This window comes from Colletotrichum truncatum (genome assembly GCF_014235925.2).
Source record: "Colletotrichum truncatum strain CMES1059 chromosome Unknown Contig_0001, whole genome shotgun sequence".
Taxonomy (NCBI): Eukaryota; Fungi; Ascomycota; class Sordariomycetes; order Glomerellales; family Glomerellaceae; genus Colletotrichum; species Colletotrichum truncatum.
This window is the reverse complement of record NW_027222398.1, coordinates 602,036-619,351: the sequence shown is the minus strand read 5'-3', so window position 1 is coordinate 619,351 and position 17,316 is coordinate 602,036. Positions and strand designations below refer to the sequence as shown.

The window sequence follows — 17,316 nt, the reverse complement described above, 5'->3', positions numbered from 1 at the left end:
TTTCAGCGATGCCAGTACTATCTCATGATACTTGGCTTATCATCATATCATGCAATAACCGTTCTCTGTGTTCCGATCGGTCCATACTCTTGCTGGGGTGGGGAGGGCACAGCTTTCGGCGTGGATGGAAGGGGTACCGTAAACTGGCATCTTGTTCAGAGGATTCCGTTATTTTGGAACACGAGGTTCGAATCATTAGTTCCGTTCAGCTCACATTGGGGTCGGTTTCAAGCTTGCAGCACAGGTAAAGCACATGTCAGGTACGCGCTCTTCAGCGTGAAGTCACGCACATCATGCATTGACAGTCATCAGAATTGCTCTCATGGTGTTCTGATCCGATCTGCTAGCCGCCGCGAGGAGAGCTAAGATGGACAAATTGGGTTGAAGCTGATCTGAGCTGTAGAGCACAATCTCAGCCGATTATGATGGAAACTGAATGGTGTCGTGGGGTCTGCATGTGCACACTCAGCCCATGCTCAACACGAGGCACGGCGCATTAGATTTGAGTCGACCAGGATGTCAGAGGCTTCAGAGAGAGGTCGAACGCCTACCAGAGAGGCAATACCTCACTCTACTGGCAGTGTTGTATGCGCTAAATTTGGCGCCAGACGCCGGCAACATTGAACAAGACTCAAGATTCCACCGGATGAGGAGTTCCCGCTCCTAGTCGGCAGTTGACATCGATCCGAATAGAAAGGGCTTGTCTTAGTCCTAAGACTTTACACACCCAAGGTGGGTATTGGGGGGGCTGAGTCTGCCGGTTGTGATGGGATATGCGTGACGGGAAGGCTGAGTTTGATCCTATGGCCAGGAGGGAGTGCGCATATCCAGAGCCGCGAGCCGCAAGCCGCATCGCGTGTTACCCCACGCAGAGGAGCGACTTGGCTTGTCGATGGTGTTCCAGGCACTGCCCCCAAAACTTAGGTGGAGTGCATATCGCAAAGCGTATGCAATCTATGTCATCGATGAGTTGTGGGAAAGGGCGATACTCGAACTGTAGTCTGATGCCTGGCTGAGTAAGGTACTGGTCCGCAGCAAGTGGCGTTATTGGTGGAAAGTAATCAATGGGATTGGCTCCTAGCCATGTGCTGAACATGGTCAACTTGCCTTAGTCTGAAGCAGGAACATGAAGGAACGAACGTCCAGGGCCGCGTTGTTGGGTCCGACTTGCGGCAAAAAAGCTTTGGCCTCAAGTTTCTAGTTACCCATTTGTCCATTCACAGCGATGTAGCGACATTGCGACCGCGTGCTCGTCTCCCTCGGATACTGATCAAGCGTAGACCAATTGAGTCGTTAGACCACAGCGAAAGGCAGCATGGTAGTATTTGCTTGGAGGTTGCACTAGGCAGCGATGTAATCATTTCAACTCGTGGCCGAACTAGTATTGTCTGGAACGGTTGATGACGCAAGTTACAGCTTCCGTATCTCCGACAGATAAACGTGGCGGCGCTTCTGGCGGCAAAGCATCCTTCTAGATGGCTCACAGCTGCTCGTTAAGCCTTTGAAGCGACTAATGACTTGCAGCCAGACGGCGATGATGGTAGGCGCCCGATTTGCCGTAATCTTCAACCTTGGTTCGATTGGTGTGACTGGTGACACTGCCTCCCTCATGGCTTCTTGCTGACAGTGAGCCGAGGAAAGAGCCGCTGTATCCTGCCTGGATGACCGGCCGTAGGCTCGGCTGTTAAAATTGTGGGCAACAGCCAGACGACAGCAATAGCATCCGTAACCGTCGATCATGGGGCTTGTTCGCCCTATGGACATGCAGTGACTGTTGTAGTATGATGAAAAGGGAAGATGCAATGCACCGTGGATCGGGCTATGGCAGAAGGCGAGGTAGTGAATGAGCAAGGATACATACAGCTCAGCAACACCGCTGTGCGCCTAAATCAGGGGTGGGACTAGTTGAGGAGAAGGTTCTCCGCATGGTTCGCTGCCGCAAAAGACGGCCAAAAAGTTCAGATGACAGCAGCAACAATGTGTGGACCAGTAGGTTGGTTCAGGCTGCAGACAAACCGGTCAACGATGGACAGCCAAGGTACCAAATTGGATCCGTAGCTTCTCTAATGCCATACACGCCGCGTGAGTTGCGAGGTCGCATTGTAATCGACGGTTGCACCGTAGGATTCCCGGGAAGCATACGTACTACGTACGAAATGACAAACAAACAAGACTTGAAATCCTGCTGAAGCGGGTCTGTTTCCCCCTTTCCTTCTACTTTAAAAGGGCGCTTTAAAAGGGCGAGCGGGGGGGGAATTTGCGTAGGGCTCCAGAAGCTCGCTCGGCAACATACCGATGTCATGACGCAAAAAAATTTTCGTTCGCAATGGAGAGTGCGACTTGCAAGCTGGCATCAGACTCGGATCGCGGTAGCACTAGGCTGATGTGCATTAGCCACGTTAAGCATTCGTTTCGACATTCATGCCTGGTGTTTAATTCAAACGGACTTTGAACAAATGGGGTTGCCGCACCGTTGACAGCTGGTCTTCCGGGGGGAGGGGGGGATTTGGTGTGGTTGTCACCCCATGTCAACGATGTGGCAGCGACGCTGAACCGACGGGATCAGGCCGGGGACGGAGCTCAGACGGTACTAAAAATACCTTAGGTTAAGCGCCGACCCTGGTCTTTCCCATTAGAGGTTAGGCGGCCCCTGCCAGAAAAGATCAGGGATGGCAGGCTCTTTCTGGGCTAGTGGGGCATGGGTTACTTCCGAAATTGGTAAGGCAGCGACAGCGGAATGTGGTGTTGCTGAGAGGGAAGCGACAGATGGCCACGATATACTTACAACTAGAGAAATTATTGACATGGCCGTTGGCGGGGAAGGTGTTCATGTAGATGGGAATGCAATGCACATGCACAAAGTCTAGATCCCGCATCTTTGTTGCTAGTAGCTTCGTTTTGTCTTGGGGTTTATTCCCAAAAAGGGTGGTTTTGCTCTCAAGAATCCACCATGGTGTCCACAGAGCGCGGAAGGGTCAATATGCTGTTACCTCATGGTTATCAGATCATGGGAATGACGGGAAGTTACGCTGAAAGTTCAGCGATAAAGCCGCAGGGGTGTTTGCTAGGTTGGCCCGTCTTGTATGAAGTAAGTGGAAAGAAAAAAAAGAAAAAAAGGAAAAAAAAGTGATGCTATGCAAATACCACATTCAAGGTATTGTTAATTGGGGGCCCTGCAGTTTGAGGTAGCTTGGATGTCTATTAGTAGAAGGTCGAGACTTCTTGGCCGTCATTATTCTTCAGGAAGGTGAAAGCAGGAACCGAAAGAATAGCGTCGATTTAGAAAATCCTTCCCGTGCGTGTCGAGATGGTAGGAGACTGTTACTTTCGATTTGGAAACCGCGGCACGGTTAATTGATGGGGGCTCCTTACACTCACGCACATACACACAGCCCAGGCAAGGCCAAGATTGTGCTCCTTCCTTCCGATAACAAGACTCGATGTGAACAGGGCGAATAGGATCGAATGCAATCTATCCGGTAGGAATGAATCCTCCAACTGCAAAATGTGAAATTGCCGAGATCATCGGCGTAAATCCTTCCTCCGTCCCGCTTGCTTTCCCCGCTCTTCTTGGACGATACTGCAGCTCAGCCCCAAGACACCTTGCCCTGGTGGTGAGGTTTTTCGCACCACTTACTCTGCACCCAAACAACCAACAAGTAATTCATTACTCCAACATGAGCTTCATGCCCCGAAACTTGAAACAGGCCCCCATCCCCATGCGATGGAAAATTGCGTTCTCGATGGCTTGAATCAACCAACACTGCTGTTTCAACAAGATATCGCGCATGAGGCATGTTCGGTCGGTCCGGCCCCCAAACCCGATTCATCCAATTGACCCGTTCAGGTCTCAATTAGCCCCTGATAATTGTTCCCTTCCCGGAGGTGATCCTCTCGGCTGTCCGTGGGTAACAACAGGGGCCGTGGCCGTCTCCGTCTCGAGCCGAGAACCCATGTCTCCGATTCGGACCCCAAGATGTCGACGGGCTTTTCCTACCGTCAAAAGGACAACAGGAAACTGAAACACTGAAGAATTTCTCCCCATGGTCGCATTTCGCTATGCCCGTCTTCCCCTCCCTTGATTGAGATACACTACCACCGGGACCCGTTGTCCCTGCAGTCGGCCCAAGCCGTCGGTGTGGCCCCATTTTCGGATGCTCCACCGTCCACGTCGGGCCTCACCAAAAGGTCTTGCTTCCCCATGCCCAGGCTAAGGCAAGTCGTCTCTAGCGTGTCTTGAGCGTCGACGTGTTCATCTCCCTTTGAGGTGCTCACTCACAAAATATCCACCACACCATTTCGCTGCCCAGATACTCGATATACACTTTTGCGACCGTTTCAAGCAGATTGTGAATGGGGATATATTGAGCATCACCAAGTTGACGAGACGGACAAAAATAGGAATCCGCCAAAGTGGTCCTGCCCTTAATACCAATGGGGCTATTGGGCTGCGTCTAAGCCCCTGCTATCCCCGCTGAGTTGGGGCTATCCCTGTCGTCGCCCTGCCCCTCCCATGTCTCTCAGCGGGCCGGACGCTGCATGGCGTTTCTCTGATATCATCTCTTGATTGGCCACGCCAGCCAACGGCTCGGCTAATCCCCATTACTGTGAACGTCAGAATTTTAGCGACCGTTGTTGACCTCGCTTCCCACGGGCTTCCGAAATACGGCTTCTTTTGCTGTTGATCAGTGAAAAAATGTCACTTGTGAGATTATACGGATCAAAGTCGAAAACATGACGGACAAGGAAACGGTTTCGCAAACCCCTGAATTGGGGCTGATCATTGCCGACTCCTTCAATTTACTGAGTACTTGTCAGCATCCTCGGCTCTCGGAGTGGACTGACATCATACATGTCTCTCCCTTTGCGCCGCCGTGATGGAACGCCAGACGGTTGGGATCCCTCCCCCTGGCCGAAAGTGACATGCGTCAAGATTAGATCGAGACACCAAGACTCCAGTTACAAGCCGCAGGAGTGGTTGCTTATCATATTCGAGCCGAGAGTAACAAGACATGCGCCGCCGCCGCCGTCATCACCGCTGGTGCTGTTGTCGTCGCAGTGAGCAAAAGCGACCTCATCACGCAGTCAGCCATCCTCGACCAGTGGGGGAGTTTGAGCTGGCATCATTTTGGACGGAGCGTGCGACGCTGCCTATTACCGTTGGCTGCCAGTCACTATGCTGCTGCCTTCGCTGCTCCGTTACATTCCCTGTAAAGTCAAAATCCCAAAAGGGAAAGCTGGTCTAGCAGGGGGGGTTGGACAGGGACACCGACTCATGCAATGCACAGCAATAACAACGGTTCGATTTACGGTCGCGGCTGCGCCTCACTTCGTCTGACTTTTTTTTTTTTTACTTGCAGTGTATCCGTACTCTCTGCTGTGTTGTCTCTACAGCACTTCCCCCAGAAAAGACGCAGTCACAGCCACTTTTCCACCACGGACGCTAGCGGCCGCTACTGTGGGAAACGGAATGACCGCGCTCCATCTGGCGCCGCTATTCTCTCTCGTATCTACACGGTGACGCCATAACCGCATGTCGCTATTCCCCATTGAGGGCTCACACTCCCTCTCCACGGAATGGCGGCCTTGTTCTGCATTACAAGCATTTTCCACCGCCGGCAGGGCCTGTGTCAGCGCTCAATGTGCCCTATCAACGTCCAAAACCACCGCGAAATGAGGCGTCTGCCAGACAGCGAACTAGGTGGGCCTGGGGTTCGCCGACATGCGATCGATTTCACGATCTTGTCTTGATCTACTGAGACAGGAGGAGAGACACGGACACACGATGCAAAAGAGGCATCATCACCATGGTTTCCATCCGCGGCTACCTCATCTTGCCGCGGCTTTTCCGTCGTGCGTCGTGACAGACGAGACAGACGAGACGATCCCAGACGCGCTCATTCCGTAGCATCGCGGCAAAAATTGCATTCAAATTCGGGGAGACGCTGCGTGGGACCCATGGCCCCCGTCTACCAGCCTTGGAGGGCTGAGTCGTATGACAGGCATCTGGCCACCCTACCAATCAACCCGAGGCCATTTACTGTGGTGGGTGACCGAACCCCAGCTCGGTCAATACCCTTTTGAAGGAGTACCTTGCATTTTTTAAGCAACCTCCATGTCCAACACCTTTGAGCACCCATGTTCACAGCTGACAGGGGGATAGAGGCCTCTGAGAACAGCCTCCTTGAAGAGCTGTCATCTTCCCCTTCTTCTGTCACTCGCGCGCACTTGCATCTGCCTCTTCTCAATATAGCAATGTCTCCAACCACCGGCACCAACAGCACCAACACTATCTTTGTCTCTATTCTTCGTTCAGTTCCATTGCATATGGAGATCGCTTAGGGCCAACTGTTCCTGCTCCCACTCTGCCTGCACTGCAATCCGGTCTTGCCTGCACCTCTACCTACTGACCTAACCCTGAACCCCCCCCCCCGCTTGTTGGTCAGGCTGACAGTCCAAGTAACCGCCCCAACTCTTGCCCTACCGTCCGTACCTTACTGCCTCTCCTTCCCCCCCAGTTAGTTAGCCTTTCATTCTACACCGACACCCCCCTTCTTGGACCCTGATTGCTCTGCCCCCCCATTCACACTGCGTCTGGACGTTGGGGGTTGCTTCCATCTCCATACTCTGCACGAACGCTCTATTCCCAGGAGAGTACTCAGCTGGGCTGTGTATTACTAAGTTTGGCTCTTTTGATTCCTCTGCATTTTCCCACTCTGGTCACCACAGCTCTGCCTCTCCTCTACCTTCCTCACGTCCCAGTTGTGGACACCATAAACCATGGCCAGCCTCCAGGATATCATGAACGTCGATGAGGACCAACTCGACTCCCATACCAATAAGAAGGACCAGCTCCCGGCTTCGTCAAGCATATATCACCAACCCTATCTGGCACCCAGTCCAACATACAACTCGGGTTATGCGACAGGCGGAGAACAACCAGACAGTCTAACGACAACGAAGAAACGCAGTCCATCATCACGGGCCACCAAATCTTCTACCAGTCCGTCGTCTTCGTCCGGCCGGCCTACTACTACTCGTCGACGAAGCAACGTTAGTCCCGAAACCATGGATCCGTCAAGCTACGCACACGGTTATGCCGGCCCATCATCTGGCGCATATGACCCTTCTGTTCCGCCCACGAGGCCATTCAGTCACTCGCCGTCCGGATCAGAAATGCCCGTCAAACTGACTCCCATCACCGGAAGGGTCAGTCGGGCAAAGAAGGGTATGAAAGTCCATACTTGCGATATCTGCCGTCCTCCTAAGGTAAGCCTGACAACTCGGAGTGACTCAAGACATGTTCTGACTTTACTCAGACTTTTACTCGCGCGGAACACCTGAGGTAAGACATTGCGCGGCGTCGTAACCGCTTCAACTGGATTGACAAATATGCTTTAGGCGACACCAGCTCAGTCACGACACCCCACAGTACGCGTGCTCTGTGCCAGGATGCGACAGGGCGTTTCATCGCAAGGATTTACTTGAGCGCCATCAACAACGACAGTATGTTCTTTTCCTTTATTCGGACAAGACTTGAATATTGATTACATTTACTGACTCACTTCAGCGAGCTGGAAGGAGACAGGGCATCGAGAAGTGGAGGTGCAAGCCAGAGCCGACGAACGTCTGCCGGCTCTCTGGAAGGTGGTGTACGGGCCCTGGGACTTCAACCACCTGTGCTTGGATACCCAACAAACACTTCAACTCCGAATTCAAACCTTCCGATGACGCCGAACATTTCGAATTCGGGCCCTTATCAATCAATTAGTGCACCTGACGTGGGAAAGTCATTGTCTCCTCATATGGGCAACGACTACCGCCCTTCATCCGGTGGTCCTGGCTACGGCGGGGGTTACACCTTGTCTGGCCAGTCGCAGCAACCCATCCTTCAGCATTCGCCCAACCACGGCTATGATACCACCCCGACTTTCTCTACCGTCGACTACAGCAGCCAGCCTCGCACGACACCTGAGTTTCCCCCATTATACCTGCAGACTCACGGGCTCGGCATTCAACTGCCTGCATCGGACGGTCCGCCGGAGCTCTCTCATACTCAGGACAACGCTGGATGGCAGTCTTCCGCTTCCGACAGCACTTACTCTACACCTTCTGACAACTCGCGTCGCAATGCGCTTTGGCCGACAGCAAGAGCCAATACTGAATGGCAAAGTAACCTTCTTCCGCCATACAGAGACGCCAACCTCGATGCCATCGCGACAACAACTCCAATGTTCTACCAGTTCTCGACTTCACCGCAAATAAACGCCAACCAAGTATTCCCGATACTTGACGTATCCATGTCTGGCTTCTCAGATGAGCACACGCTCCTCGACCCCCACCAACAATCACGGTTTGCCAATACTGTTCGTAGCCCGACCCCGCCGGTGACATCGGCATCGGCTCAATCTTCTGAAACTCTAGTCACTCCGTCGACGGCACTACCATCAGACCGGATGATGAACTCACTAGCTTGCTTGGGCCGCCAGAAAGAGGTGGCGTTGGGCCTCCTGGCGGCCCCAACCCTGATGCAAGGCTCTCTGCCTCTGCCTCCTGCAAATGTATACAAAGCCATCCCCAACTACCTTGAGGTCTACTGGGAAAAGGTTCACCACGTTTTTCCTATCGTACATCGAAGGACCTTCGAGGCCGCGGCGGAGCAGGTTGACGTGCTCCGCTGTGCCATGGCTGCAGTGGCTACTCAGTATATGAGTGCCAAAGAGGATCGCATCAGGGGGAGTCAATTGCATGAGTATGCTTGGCAACAATCCAGGCGCGTAAGTGCAAACCACCCTGTGCGATAAAAGGATTTCTTCTGACAATACAGGATCTACAGTTCCTCCAATGGGATGTGCCTGTCATGCAATCGATTTTGCTGTGTGAGTTCTTCGCCCGCTTCCGCGGTAGACGAGCGGCCATTAGGCCATCTAAAGAATTCGAATCGATTTACTCTAGAGTAAGTTCCCTTCCGTGGTTATTTCATTCTTTGATCTACTTCATTCTCTTCTAGCTTCTCGCCTTAAGTGATATCATTTCGTTTTTTCTTCTTTATTTTGGATATCTTCTTCCTAGCAACAGCATTCTAAGCCCTCATTCCAGGTATCCGACAACTCGGTCATCTTCGGCACGGTGCCCATGACTGGTCCCAACACCGTCAGATGGCACACTTGGCTCGACATGGAGACCCGCCGCCGGCTCCTCGCTGCCTGCTTCGTGCTGGACAGCCACACCTCGGTCTACCTGGAGCAACAACGCGTCCGTGACTTCGATATTGCAGCCAGCGGCATCCCCCCAATTCCACTCACCGGCCCGACTAACGACCTCTGGGAAGCGGCAAGCGCGGACGCCTGGTCTGCCATGGTCGCTTCCAAGGGTGATACTTCTAACGAACAATCCCTTTTGTCGCTCATCAACCCAGATACCCTATCTTCAACAAGCATCAACGCCCATGTCCCCTTCGACCGGTCTATCATCCTGGCATTCGAGTCACTTCTCCTGCCCACCCGAGACGAAACAGAGAAGGTGTCCCTCGAGGTGACAGAGCCCGAAACCTATCGCATGGCCAACATCTTCCCCGAATGCCCAGTCGCAAATACCTATCTTGCCCTCCACCACACTCCCCTCCATGACCTTCTCGCGGTCTCTGGTGACTCCTGGATCTTCAGCCAAAAGGTACTCCAGCCAAAGTCCTTTGCAGAGCACCAGAAGCGCCTCAGCAAATGGTGCGATTCCCGTGACGCTGCCGTTGCGGTTGTGTTTGCTTGCCGTGCCCTCCGCGCCTTCACGGAGCATGGCAATGCGGACGAAGATTGCGACGAGGATGAGGAGATGGATGTCTGGGAGATGGGCCGCCCGAGGATGTGGAAGGACGACATCTCAGATTACTGGGGCATGTACGTTTGCGCGCTGATCTGCTGGGCCTATGGACATCGGACCAACCGCAGTCAAGAAAACGGCTACAATACAAGCAACGAAGCAGGCGACGAGAGTTCTGCGCTACGATGGATGCGCACTGTCGCTAGTATGCGCGCCAAGGACGTCCTCAAGCTCCGGTCCAAGAAGGATGCTATCACCGTTGTGACGCTGGTTCGAAGATGGCTTGACATGGACTGCATCGGCGGGCGCAGTCGACTCTACGTTGATGCCGTTGGTGTTTTGAAGAAGCTAGAGGAGGGCGTGAACTGGAAATGGTTCTAAGAGGGGGTTTTGATTTTCTTCTTTTCTTCTTTATTTTTTTCTTTCTTCTCTTCTGTTCGGACTTTTGAAATATGGCACAACAGCACACCGACCGCATTGGCCAAGAAACATTAATACCTATTTGCATTGTATACTTATGAATAATGACGGATCATTTGATGGGAGACACAGACAGAGAGACCGGCTCAGAGGCGTTGAATGCCGAATGCATGGTGGAGAATTTCTTAGACGCATACACACATATATATATACACATGGGGGTTGTAGGGATTGGGGAACAATACATTGGTACACTATATATTGTATTAAAGGGCTATGCCGTGATATGGGAGAAAAGTAACCATGGATAAGTGATATGTGATTGAGAGGAAGAGGAGGCAGCAGCACGAGAGAAATACCCCTAGTACTCAAGTCGATATTTTGGTCTTGAATGTTGATGTTGCCACATCATTCATCGGTAGGCTGGCTATAGCACCGAGGTTGCAGACCACCCGTTTCCAGGCTTTTCACTTCCGTCGGAGATTGCCGGTGTTATGGGAGATTACCATTGCGTAACAGAACAGAGGTGATGGCGATGGATTTTGGATGGGACTGGCGCTCTTTGGCTTTTACCGTATTTCTTCCCCCCGTTCTTTTTTTGATATTCACCCATGACCGTCGGGGACGGTACGTTACCTGACGTTTGCCTTATGAAATACCAAAAGGAAACCCGAGGGTTTCTATTTGAAATGGCGTTGGTACGGATGATGGGTTGGTATGTTTATTATGGGGATCAGAGCTTGGGAAAGGGGGGGGGGGTGATGCTTGGCGACTTGTTCCCGTGTCCGATACGACAACGATGACATGGGCGTAGAATAATACTGACGGAGCGATCGAGGGTTGGGTATGTTAATGCTCCATCTGTTAATGTGTATCCCGCGAGGAAAAAAATAACTCGGGTGTCGGGATGTCCAGGCTTGACTGTAAAGGTGAGATGGCATTTGCTCCCCCGCGTCCGTATTTGAAACATGAGAAGGCGACGAAATATAAGGCCCACACACAACAACATGTCCAGAACATGCGAATCGTAGCATTCATTCTTCTTCTTATTCAACGTGTCCAGAATGTGATTCAAGTTTGCAGCTTTACTGCCTCCCGTTTCCGTGAGATTCTCAACAGGGCCTTGGTTAAACCCAACCCCAACCCCGCTCGAGGCCAAGATGTCGATAACAGGTGGTGATGTTGTCCAGGCAGGTTCTCTTGCGGTTGAGGGGTCCGAACAATATGCCGCTCCGGATTATATAACACGACATGATCCGCCAGTCACTCGGTACTCCTGACGTCCAGCCGTGTCGGGGATGGCTGTCGTCATCGCGTGGAAATGCCAGGTCGAACCTGATGCGTGCAGACGAAGTGTGCTTGCGTACGTCTGTATATGCTCCAGCTTTCTTCGGCGTTCAGTTTACTCTCTTCTTATCTTCGGGATTCACTGGGGGGTTGCAGGTTGTCAAGAGTAGACTGAGTTGTCTCCTGCCCATTTCGGTCACTTTGGGTTATTTGTCAGTGGCGGTGGCCAGGCATCTCTCTCGGGTCTTGTAAATGCATCATGATGGACGACTTCCTCTGTGAGAGAGCTGTATTTCCAAGCGGAAAAGAGGGCGCCTGTGGTCCTATTTCAGGAGTACAGCCGATGGAAGCATGTTGGTCAGAAAGCAGTCTAGAATGTGACTGGAGGCAAAGTTGAAAGATGGCATGTGGATTCATTTTACATGGGTACAAATGAGGGCACTCGTTGAACTAAACACTCAATATGCTCATAATCAGTTCTCTGTATAAGATAAGGTCATCGTGATGGCTAGCAGTTGAGGGGTTGTCGGATTGGGTTGTAGTCGGATACGTCTGCGTGGGAGAGCCTAGCTACAGCTCACTCACATACGACACTCATCTGAATGGTGGTTGAGATGGACAAACGACACTAGGCAGCTTCAAATGAGTCCATGTCAATGGAATTTCATTCTAAACTCACGCGACGTATTCACTCCGCATCATATGAATGCCACTCGTTGGGTTGTTCACCGTGATCCAGTCATCTGAGCTCTCACCTCCAGATAATGAGCGAAGTCAGCAAGACTTTTGATGAAATCCAAGCTAACTTCTCCGGCGGCGTATCATCGGCTGAACATTTTCATGCCCAAACAGATTTGGTCTGTGGGCACTGACAGTATGTAATAATCGCGTCAGGCTAACGCTCGAGATGAGACTTGAAACGGAACGGCGAGGTTGCGTCTGATGTTTGACACGTGCGCGTGCTCTGACGTCGATCTATGGTTAAGTCCGGGGATGGAGGGGGGTCTGTTCGCGTCAACCCCTGAAAGCGATGCGGTCGCAAAAGAAACGAAATCATACACCGATGAAACTTTGGGGGTCACCCTCCGAAGCATTTTTTTCCCGAGAACAGCACGCGCCATGAACGTCTCTTGTCTGGATACTTGATCTCAGTTTGCGCCTTGTCTTTGGGGGTATACATGAGATTCCCGCGTGAGGTGCTTTGAGAGAAGTTTACTTCGAGGCACGTGTACGCGGGAAAGCTCAGCTGTTTGAGACTTTGTGTGTTTGTTACAACATCGGTTGAACACCCGCTTGACAAGGTGAGAGGTAGGGCAGGGATGTGCTGGGCAAGTCGATCGTTATCAAACGAAGGGGTTCAATTGGTTGGGGTTTTGCGCGCCATTTGCGACAACGATCAGATTTACTTTCAAATGAGCTTTTACATCAATTATGGAGTGGCTCGTACTTGAGGGTAGAGATGTGTGTCTGAAAGAGACAGACTGATCTTCGTTGGGTGTACGAGATTGAGGCTCTGGAAGGGTTGAGGGTCGAATTTCGTTCGAAAGACGACGAGGACCATGGTTTTGTCTCATTCGGGACCGTCCCAGACTAAGCCCGGAGCTTCTACCCCTTCTTCCCCGCATATTTCTTTTGGCGTGGTAGGATGCAAGATTGAGACGGGTTCACGAGTAGTTGAGCTATGGGAAACAACTGTGCCAGATATAGATTGGGCTGGACAATAAATTGGTGGAACGACGGGCAGATGTAGCCAGAGCTTTCTGGTGCGGAACGTATGCCGCCACCAATAATTATAAGTCTGCAACCCGATGATTTCAAATGTCGAAGGAGAAGACGTATTTAGTGTCTTTCTTTCCAGGCTTGGTCAGGTGACGGAGGCAGGCAAATTTGCTTGGAGGGAGGTAAGTCTGACGCTCGGCTCGAGATGGTTGTTTCTGTTGTGTCAGCAGCCACAGGAGACTTGTATGGTCGGACCTTCTTGTCAGAGAGGTAGTTGCAGCAGCTGACGGCAGGAACAGAATGGGGTTGGCGTTGGCGTAGGGTGGCTGGTTTGGCTTCAGGGGCGCGTGGGATGATATAAGAGCGAAGCATCTCTGGCTCGATTGGCAAGGGAATTGGGTTCCGGGGGTGGCTGGGTGGCTGGATGGCTTAGGAGAGAGGAGGGTGCAAGAAACACCGGAAATCGGGCCATGACCGTAGAATTAGCGCAATCGGGCATGATTAAAGTATCTGATGAAAAGATGCCATGCTAGGAGACAATTGTTACAGATGAACGATATTAACGGTTGAGTCAGGAAGACTTCCGTAAGGCAAGGGGTACGGCCCGGCTGCGAGCTGCGAGCCAAGATTCTCGGCCCTCCAAGTCCGATTAAGGATTTACAATGTTGTATCGGGGTTTGTAAGGGATCGATGCATCAAGCCAGCGGTGGCCGCGGCGTGCAGGGCCAGGCACAAAGGCTGTCAAACCCCCTGGGCGGCGTCACGAACAGCAAGGCAGAGGCGATTTGGATTACAACTCATGAGCACAGGTCCACATCGACGGCGGAGGATAAGAGAAGGAAAAAAAAAAGTGCGTCTTCAACTGTGGTAGCGCCTAGGTAATCGAAATTAGCTGCAAGGCTAGCTTCATCCCACCCGATGAGGTACACACACCAGGCGTCAGACGAGCCTTGTTTCGCTGTCTGTGCCTATGCTATGCTCGAGTATCGTCCAGTTGCGGCGACATGATAAGGCAAGGCAAGGCAAGGGCAAATCAAGGCAAGGAAGAAACGGTGAGGAGGTGAAGTGAAGCTTGCAGGGGAATTGGAGGTTGGGATTCAGGTAGTTTGCATCATCGTGGTATCGTTCGGCGTCGGCCTTCTGCGGCGGAGTGGAGAGGCGAGCGTTCTGGATGTCACCTTGGTGCGATATTTGGGCGTCGATACATGACGGTGCCTTTTTTTGCGTCGTTCTTTCCATACGGTTCTAAGCGCAAAAAAACATGAAATAAAAATATGCTTGCTAATTTTTTGCCAACAAATGCGCGTGTGCCTGGCTCGTCAGTTGTGACTGCCCAAGGTGCACTTTGTAGAGTTCGTTCCTTCCTTCGTAATTCACCGGCCTCCCCTCCTGCCACCCTCCCCATCCCACCCCCCCTTGCCCCCTGTCTACGCCTTCCTTCATTGATGTGGGAAGGAAGCAGCTGCGCTTGTCCCATTCTGTAACACTGCGACGCTGTGACAGCGACGCCTCACCTTGTTGAGCTTCCTTTGCGCCAAGTCTCCCTCTTGTGAAGCTACTTTTGTCATGTGTATTTTTGGCTTGGTCATTGCTTTTGCCTCCTGTCGCGTCTTTTTTTGCTGGCAAAAAATCAGGGGCCAGGGGGGGAAGGGCATGTCATTTACTGTCAGCGAAGAAGGGGGGGTTCTGTAACCATGCTGTAGATAGGCATCGAAATAGTTGAAAGACACCAAAACACACAAGACAAGATTGCCCGCTGAAGATTTAGGGTCCCTCTTTTGCCAATTGACCGGATAGCAAGTGAGTCGAGACTGATTGACACCCCCCAAGCACCCAGTAGAGGCAAGAGAGTGAGGGAAAGAAAAAAAAGACCAGGTGTAAGCGCCCAGGCCTAGTCAGTTGTCGTCATTTTTCAGAGACACTCACCGCTGATGATGAAGCAGCATAGCGAAAAGCCGGTGGGGTGGGGTCGCCATGAGCTCAGCCCGCAGACCGCAGATAGTAGACCGCCCACGCCGCACCACTACAGCGCAAAGATTAGGCACAGGCCAGCCGCTGGCGCCGAGCAAGACAAGATGCCTCCCACCTCCTCGGTGTTCCACCCCCCTCTCGGCCCCAGCAGTTATTTTGTCTGCCATGCGCGCAATTTGGGGGTTTTCTGACGCTCAACCTTCAACTTTTCTTTCTCTTCCATTTCCCCCCCAATCCTGCTTTCTCGCAAAGCAAAAAAAACGCATCTCGAACCGCGGCTTGTTTCCATTATACCCGACGACGACGATACCCCTGTGTGCGCCGACCGCACTAATCGTAATCCCCTCGAATCCCAAAGAGAAAACCCTCTAAATCGACCAGAATGGGCACTTTCAAGTTCACCTGGTATGCTCGCCCACCCAGCCCGCATTCCCCTCCCTTCTCTCTCCGCGCCGTCGCTCTACTCATTCCTTATATCCCGCCTGGAATGCGACTATGGATACCCTTCTCTCCTTGCGTTGCGCTTTTGCCGTCCTTAGAAAAGTGCCGTCTGGGCTTGCATGCTCTCGTCCATGGCCATGTGGAATGCGGACCTTTCTTTCACACACACAAGTTTGGCGCCGCCGTCTATGGCCGTGGAGAATCCACTTGCGCCGCCGAATCGCAATGCTTCATGCACTCCAAGACAGAAAAAAGAAAGTCTCAAACTCAACGGATAACATTGCTAACCTCCGTGTGTATTATACAGGGCTCACCCGGCTGAGGAGGTCTACGTTACTGGTACATTCGACAACTGGACTAAGAGTGAGAGGTTGGACAAGGTTGGCGACTCATTCGAGAAGACCGTCACCCTGCCCGAGACTGAGGGCAAGATCTACTACAAGGTTCGTAACCGCCAATTCGGGCGATTTCTATTTTCACATCACCATTACTGCTTCATCCTACCCCGAGTCGGAGCACTTCACCACCTCCGGGTTTCCTTATCGCGGCGCAGATTGTGGGAAGCACTCACGGCACGGAGGGGCAGAGGTCACTGAAAGCGAGATTGCGCAAGACGAGCGACACGAGGATCGATCGAAAACAGCGACGCCTCGCCCAGCCCACCGCAGCATCCGTGCACTCTCATCCACGTCTCTCAATTCAGGTCCCTTGCACAGTCTTGCAATTGCCCGACTCAGCTGGGAGCAAGAAAGGGCTTCTGGCCAGGTTCTGCTAAGCCGCACGCTGGTAATAGCTTCCCCCAGCTCCAGCTCCAGCTCCCGCTCCAGCTCCAGCATCAGCTCCAGCTTCAGCCCAGACCTGGCTCGGATGCGGCATGTCAGACAAGGACGGATCGGGGCTTTATCATCAATCTCGCAATTTGGCTTGCCCCAGGTCCCCCTGGCGCTCCCGCAATTTGCTTCGCGCTCCGCTGTGCTGCGTTGAGGAACCAACCATTGTGGTCGCTGCTCTTGCTGGCTTTGTCTCTCCGCTGCCAGTCCGAAATACCAGCGTGACCTGTCTCTGGCTGTGTTGTTTGCCCTACCTCGCTGAGTCGCTGTCGTTCCCGTTGGATATTGCCGACCCATCAGTCATTTCTTTTTTTTGGTCCCTCCCCTACCCTCGCCCCCAGCGCAATCGACCTGCAGACACAAAGTCGATCCTCCCTGGTCTGGTCCTGCACCGGACTGCAATGGGTAGATTGGGGGAAAAAAAAAAAAGAGTCACACATGCGTTGCGCAACACAATTTGCTCACGAGGTCATCCTGGGGCCTGCTGCTTTCGTGCTGGCCGAATATCCCGGACTGGTATGACGCAACCTTGCTGCGATCGCAGCTCAGCGGCGCGGTTTGCCTTGGGGGGGCAATTGGCGGTTGGCTGGCGGAACCCGAGAAGCAGCAGACAGTGGCCCAGTGCTCCGCTTTCCTCCCACTGTCCCAAAAAGCAATGAACAAGGTTTTCCAGGCTCATTACTGCTTTTGAATAGTGGGGAGCGAAAGCAGTGGCCAGCGACCAGGGTACCATGCAGGCAGCCTGGCGGGTTCGCAGCCCTTGGCTGAGCATCAGCGGAGCGGCACTACCAGCAGCCACCAACTCTCATCACTGGACCACCTCTGCCTGGCA

The 17,316-nt window shown here is 52.5% G+C and overlaps 3 protein-coding genes across 3 annotated transcripts; all 3 read left to right on the top strand.

Annotated features, from left to right (window-relative positions):
- Positions 1 to 6,780: 6,780 nt before the first annotated feature.
- On the top strand, positions 6,781 to 10,197 carry CTRU02_200152 (C2H2 finger domain-containing protein; the record flags this gene model as incomplete). The annotated part of the gene is made up of 6 exons (XM_036723270.1): positions 6,781 to 7,269; positions 7,320 to 7,345; positions 7,402 to 7,506; positions 7,571 to 8,777; positions 8,828 to 8,956; positions 9,100 to 10,197. 6 exons carry the CDS (start codon positions 6,781 to 6,783, stop codon positions 10,195 to 10,197), a joined length of 3,054 nt encoding a protein of 1,017 aa, XP_036585059.1.
- Positions 10,198 to 15,595: 5,398 nt separating this feature from the next.
- On the top strand, positions 15,596 to 16,250 carry CTRU02_200151 (uncharacterized protein; the record flags this gene model as incomplete). Its single annotated transcript, XM_036723269.2, has 2 exons — positions 15,596 to 15,618; positions 15,962 to 16,250. The coding sequence occupies 2 exons, from the start codon at positions 15,596 to 15,598 to the stop codon at positions 16,248 to 16,250; spliced, it is 312 nt and encodes a 103-aa protein (XP_036585058.2).
- Positions 16,251 to 16,528: 278 nt separating this feature from the next.
- CTRU02_200150 (uncharacterized protein) lies at positions 16,529 to 17,143 on the top strand (the record flags this gene model as incomplete). Its single annotated transcript, XM_070203644.1, has 1 exon — positions 16,529 to 17,143. The coding sequence occupies one exon, from the start codon at positions 16,529 to 16,531 to the stop codon at positions 17,141 to 17,143; it is 615 nt and encodes a 204-aa protein (XP_070062226.1).
- Between the last annotated feature and the right edge of the window lie 173 nt (positions 17,144 to 17,316).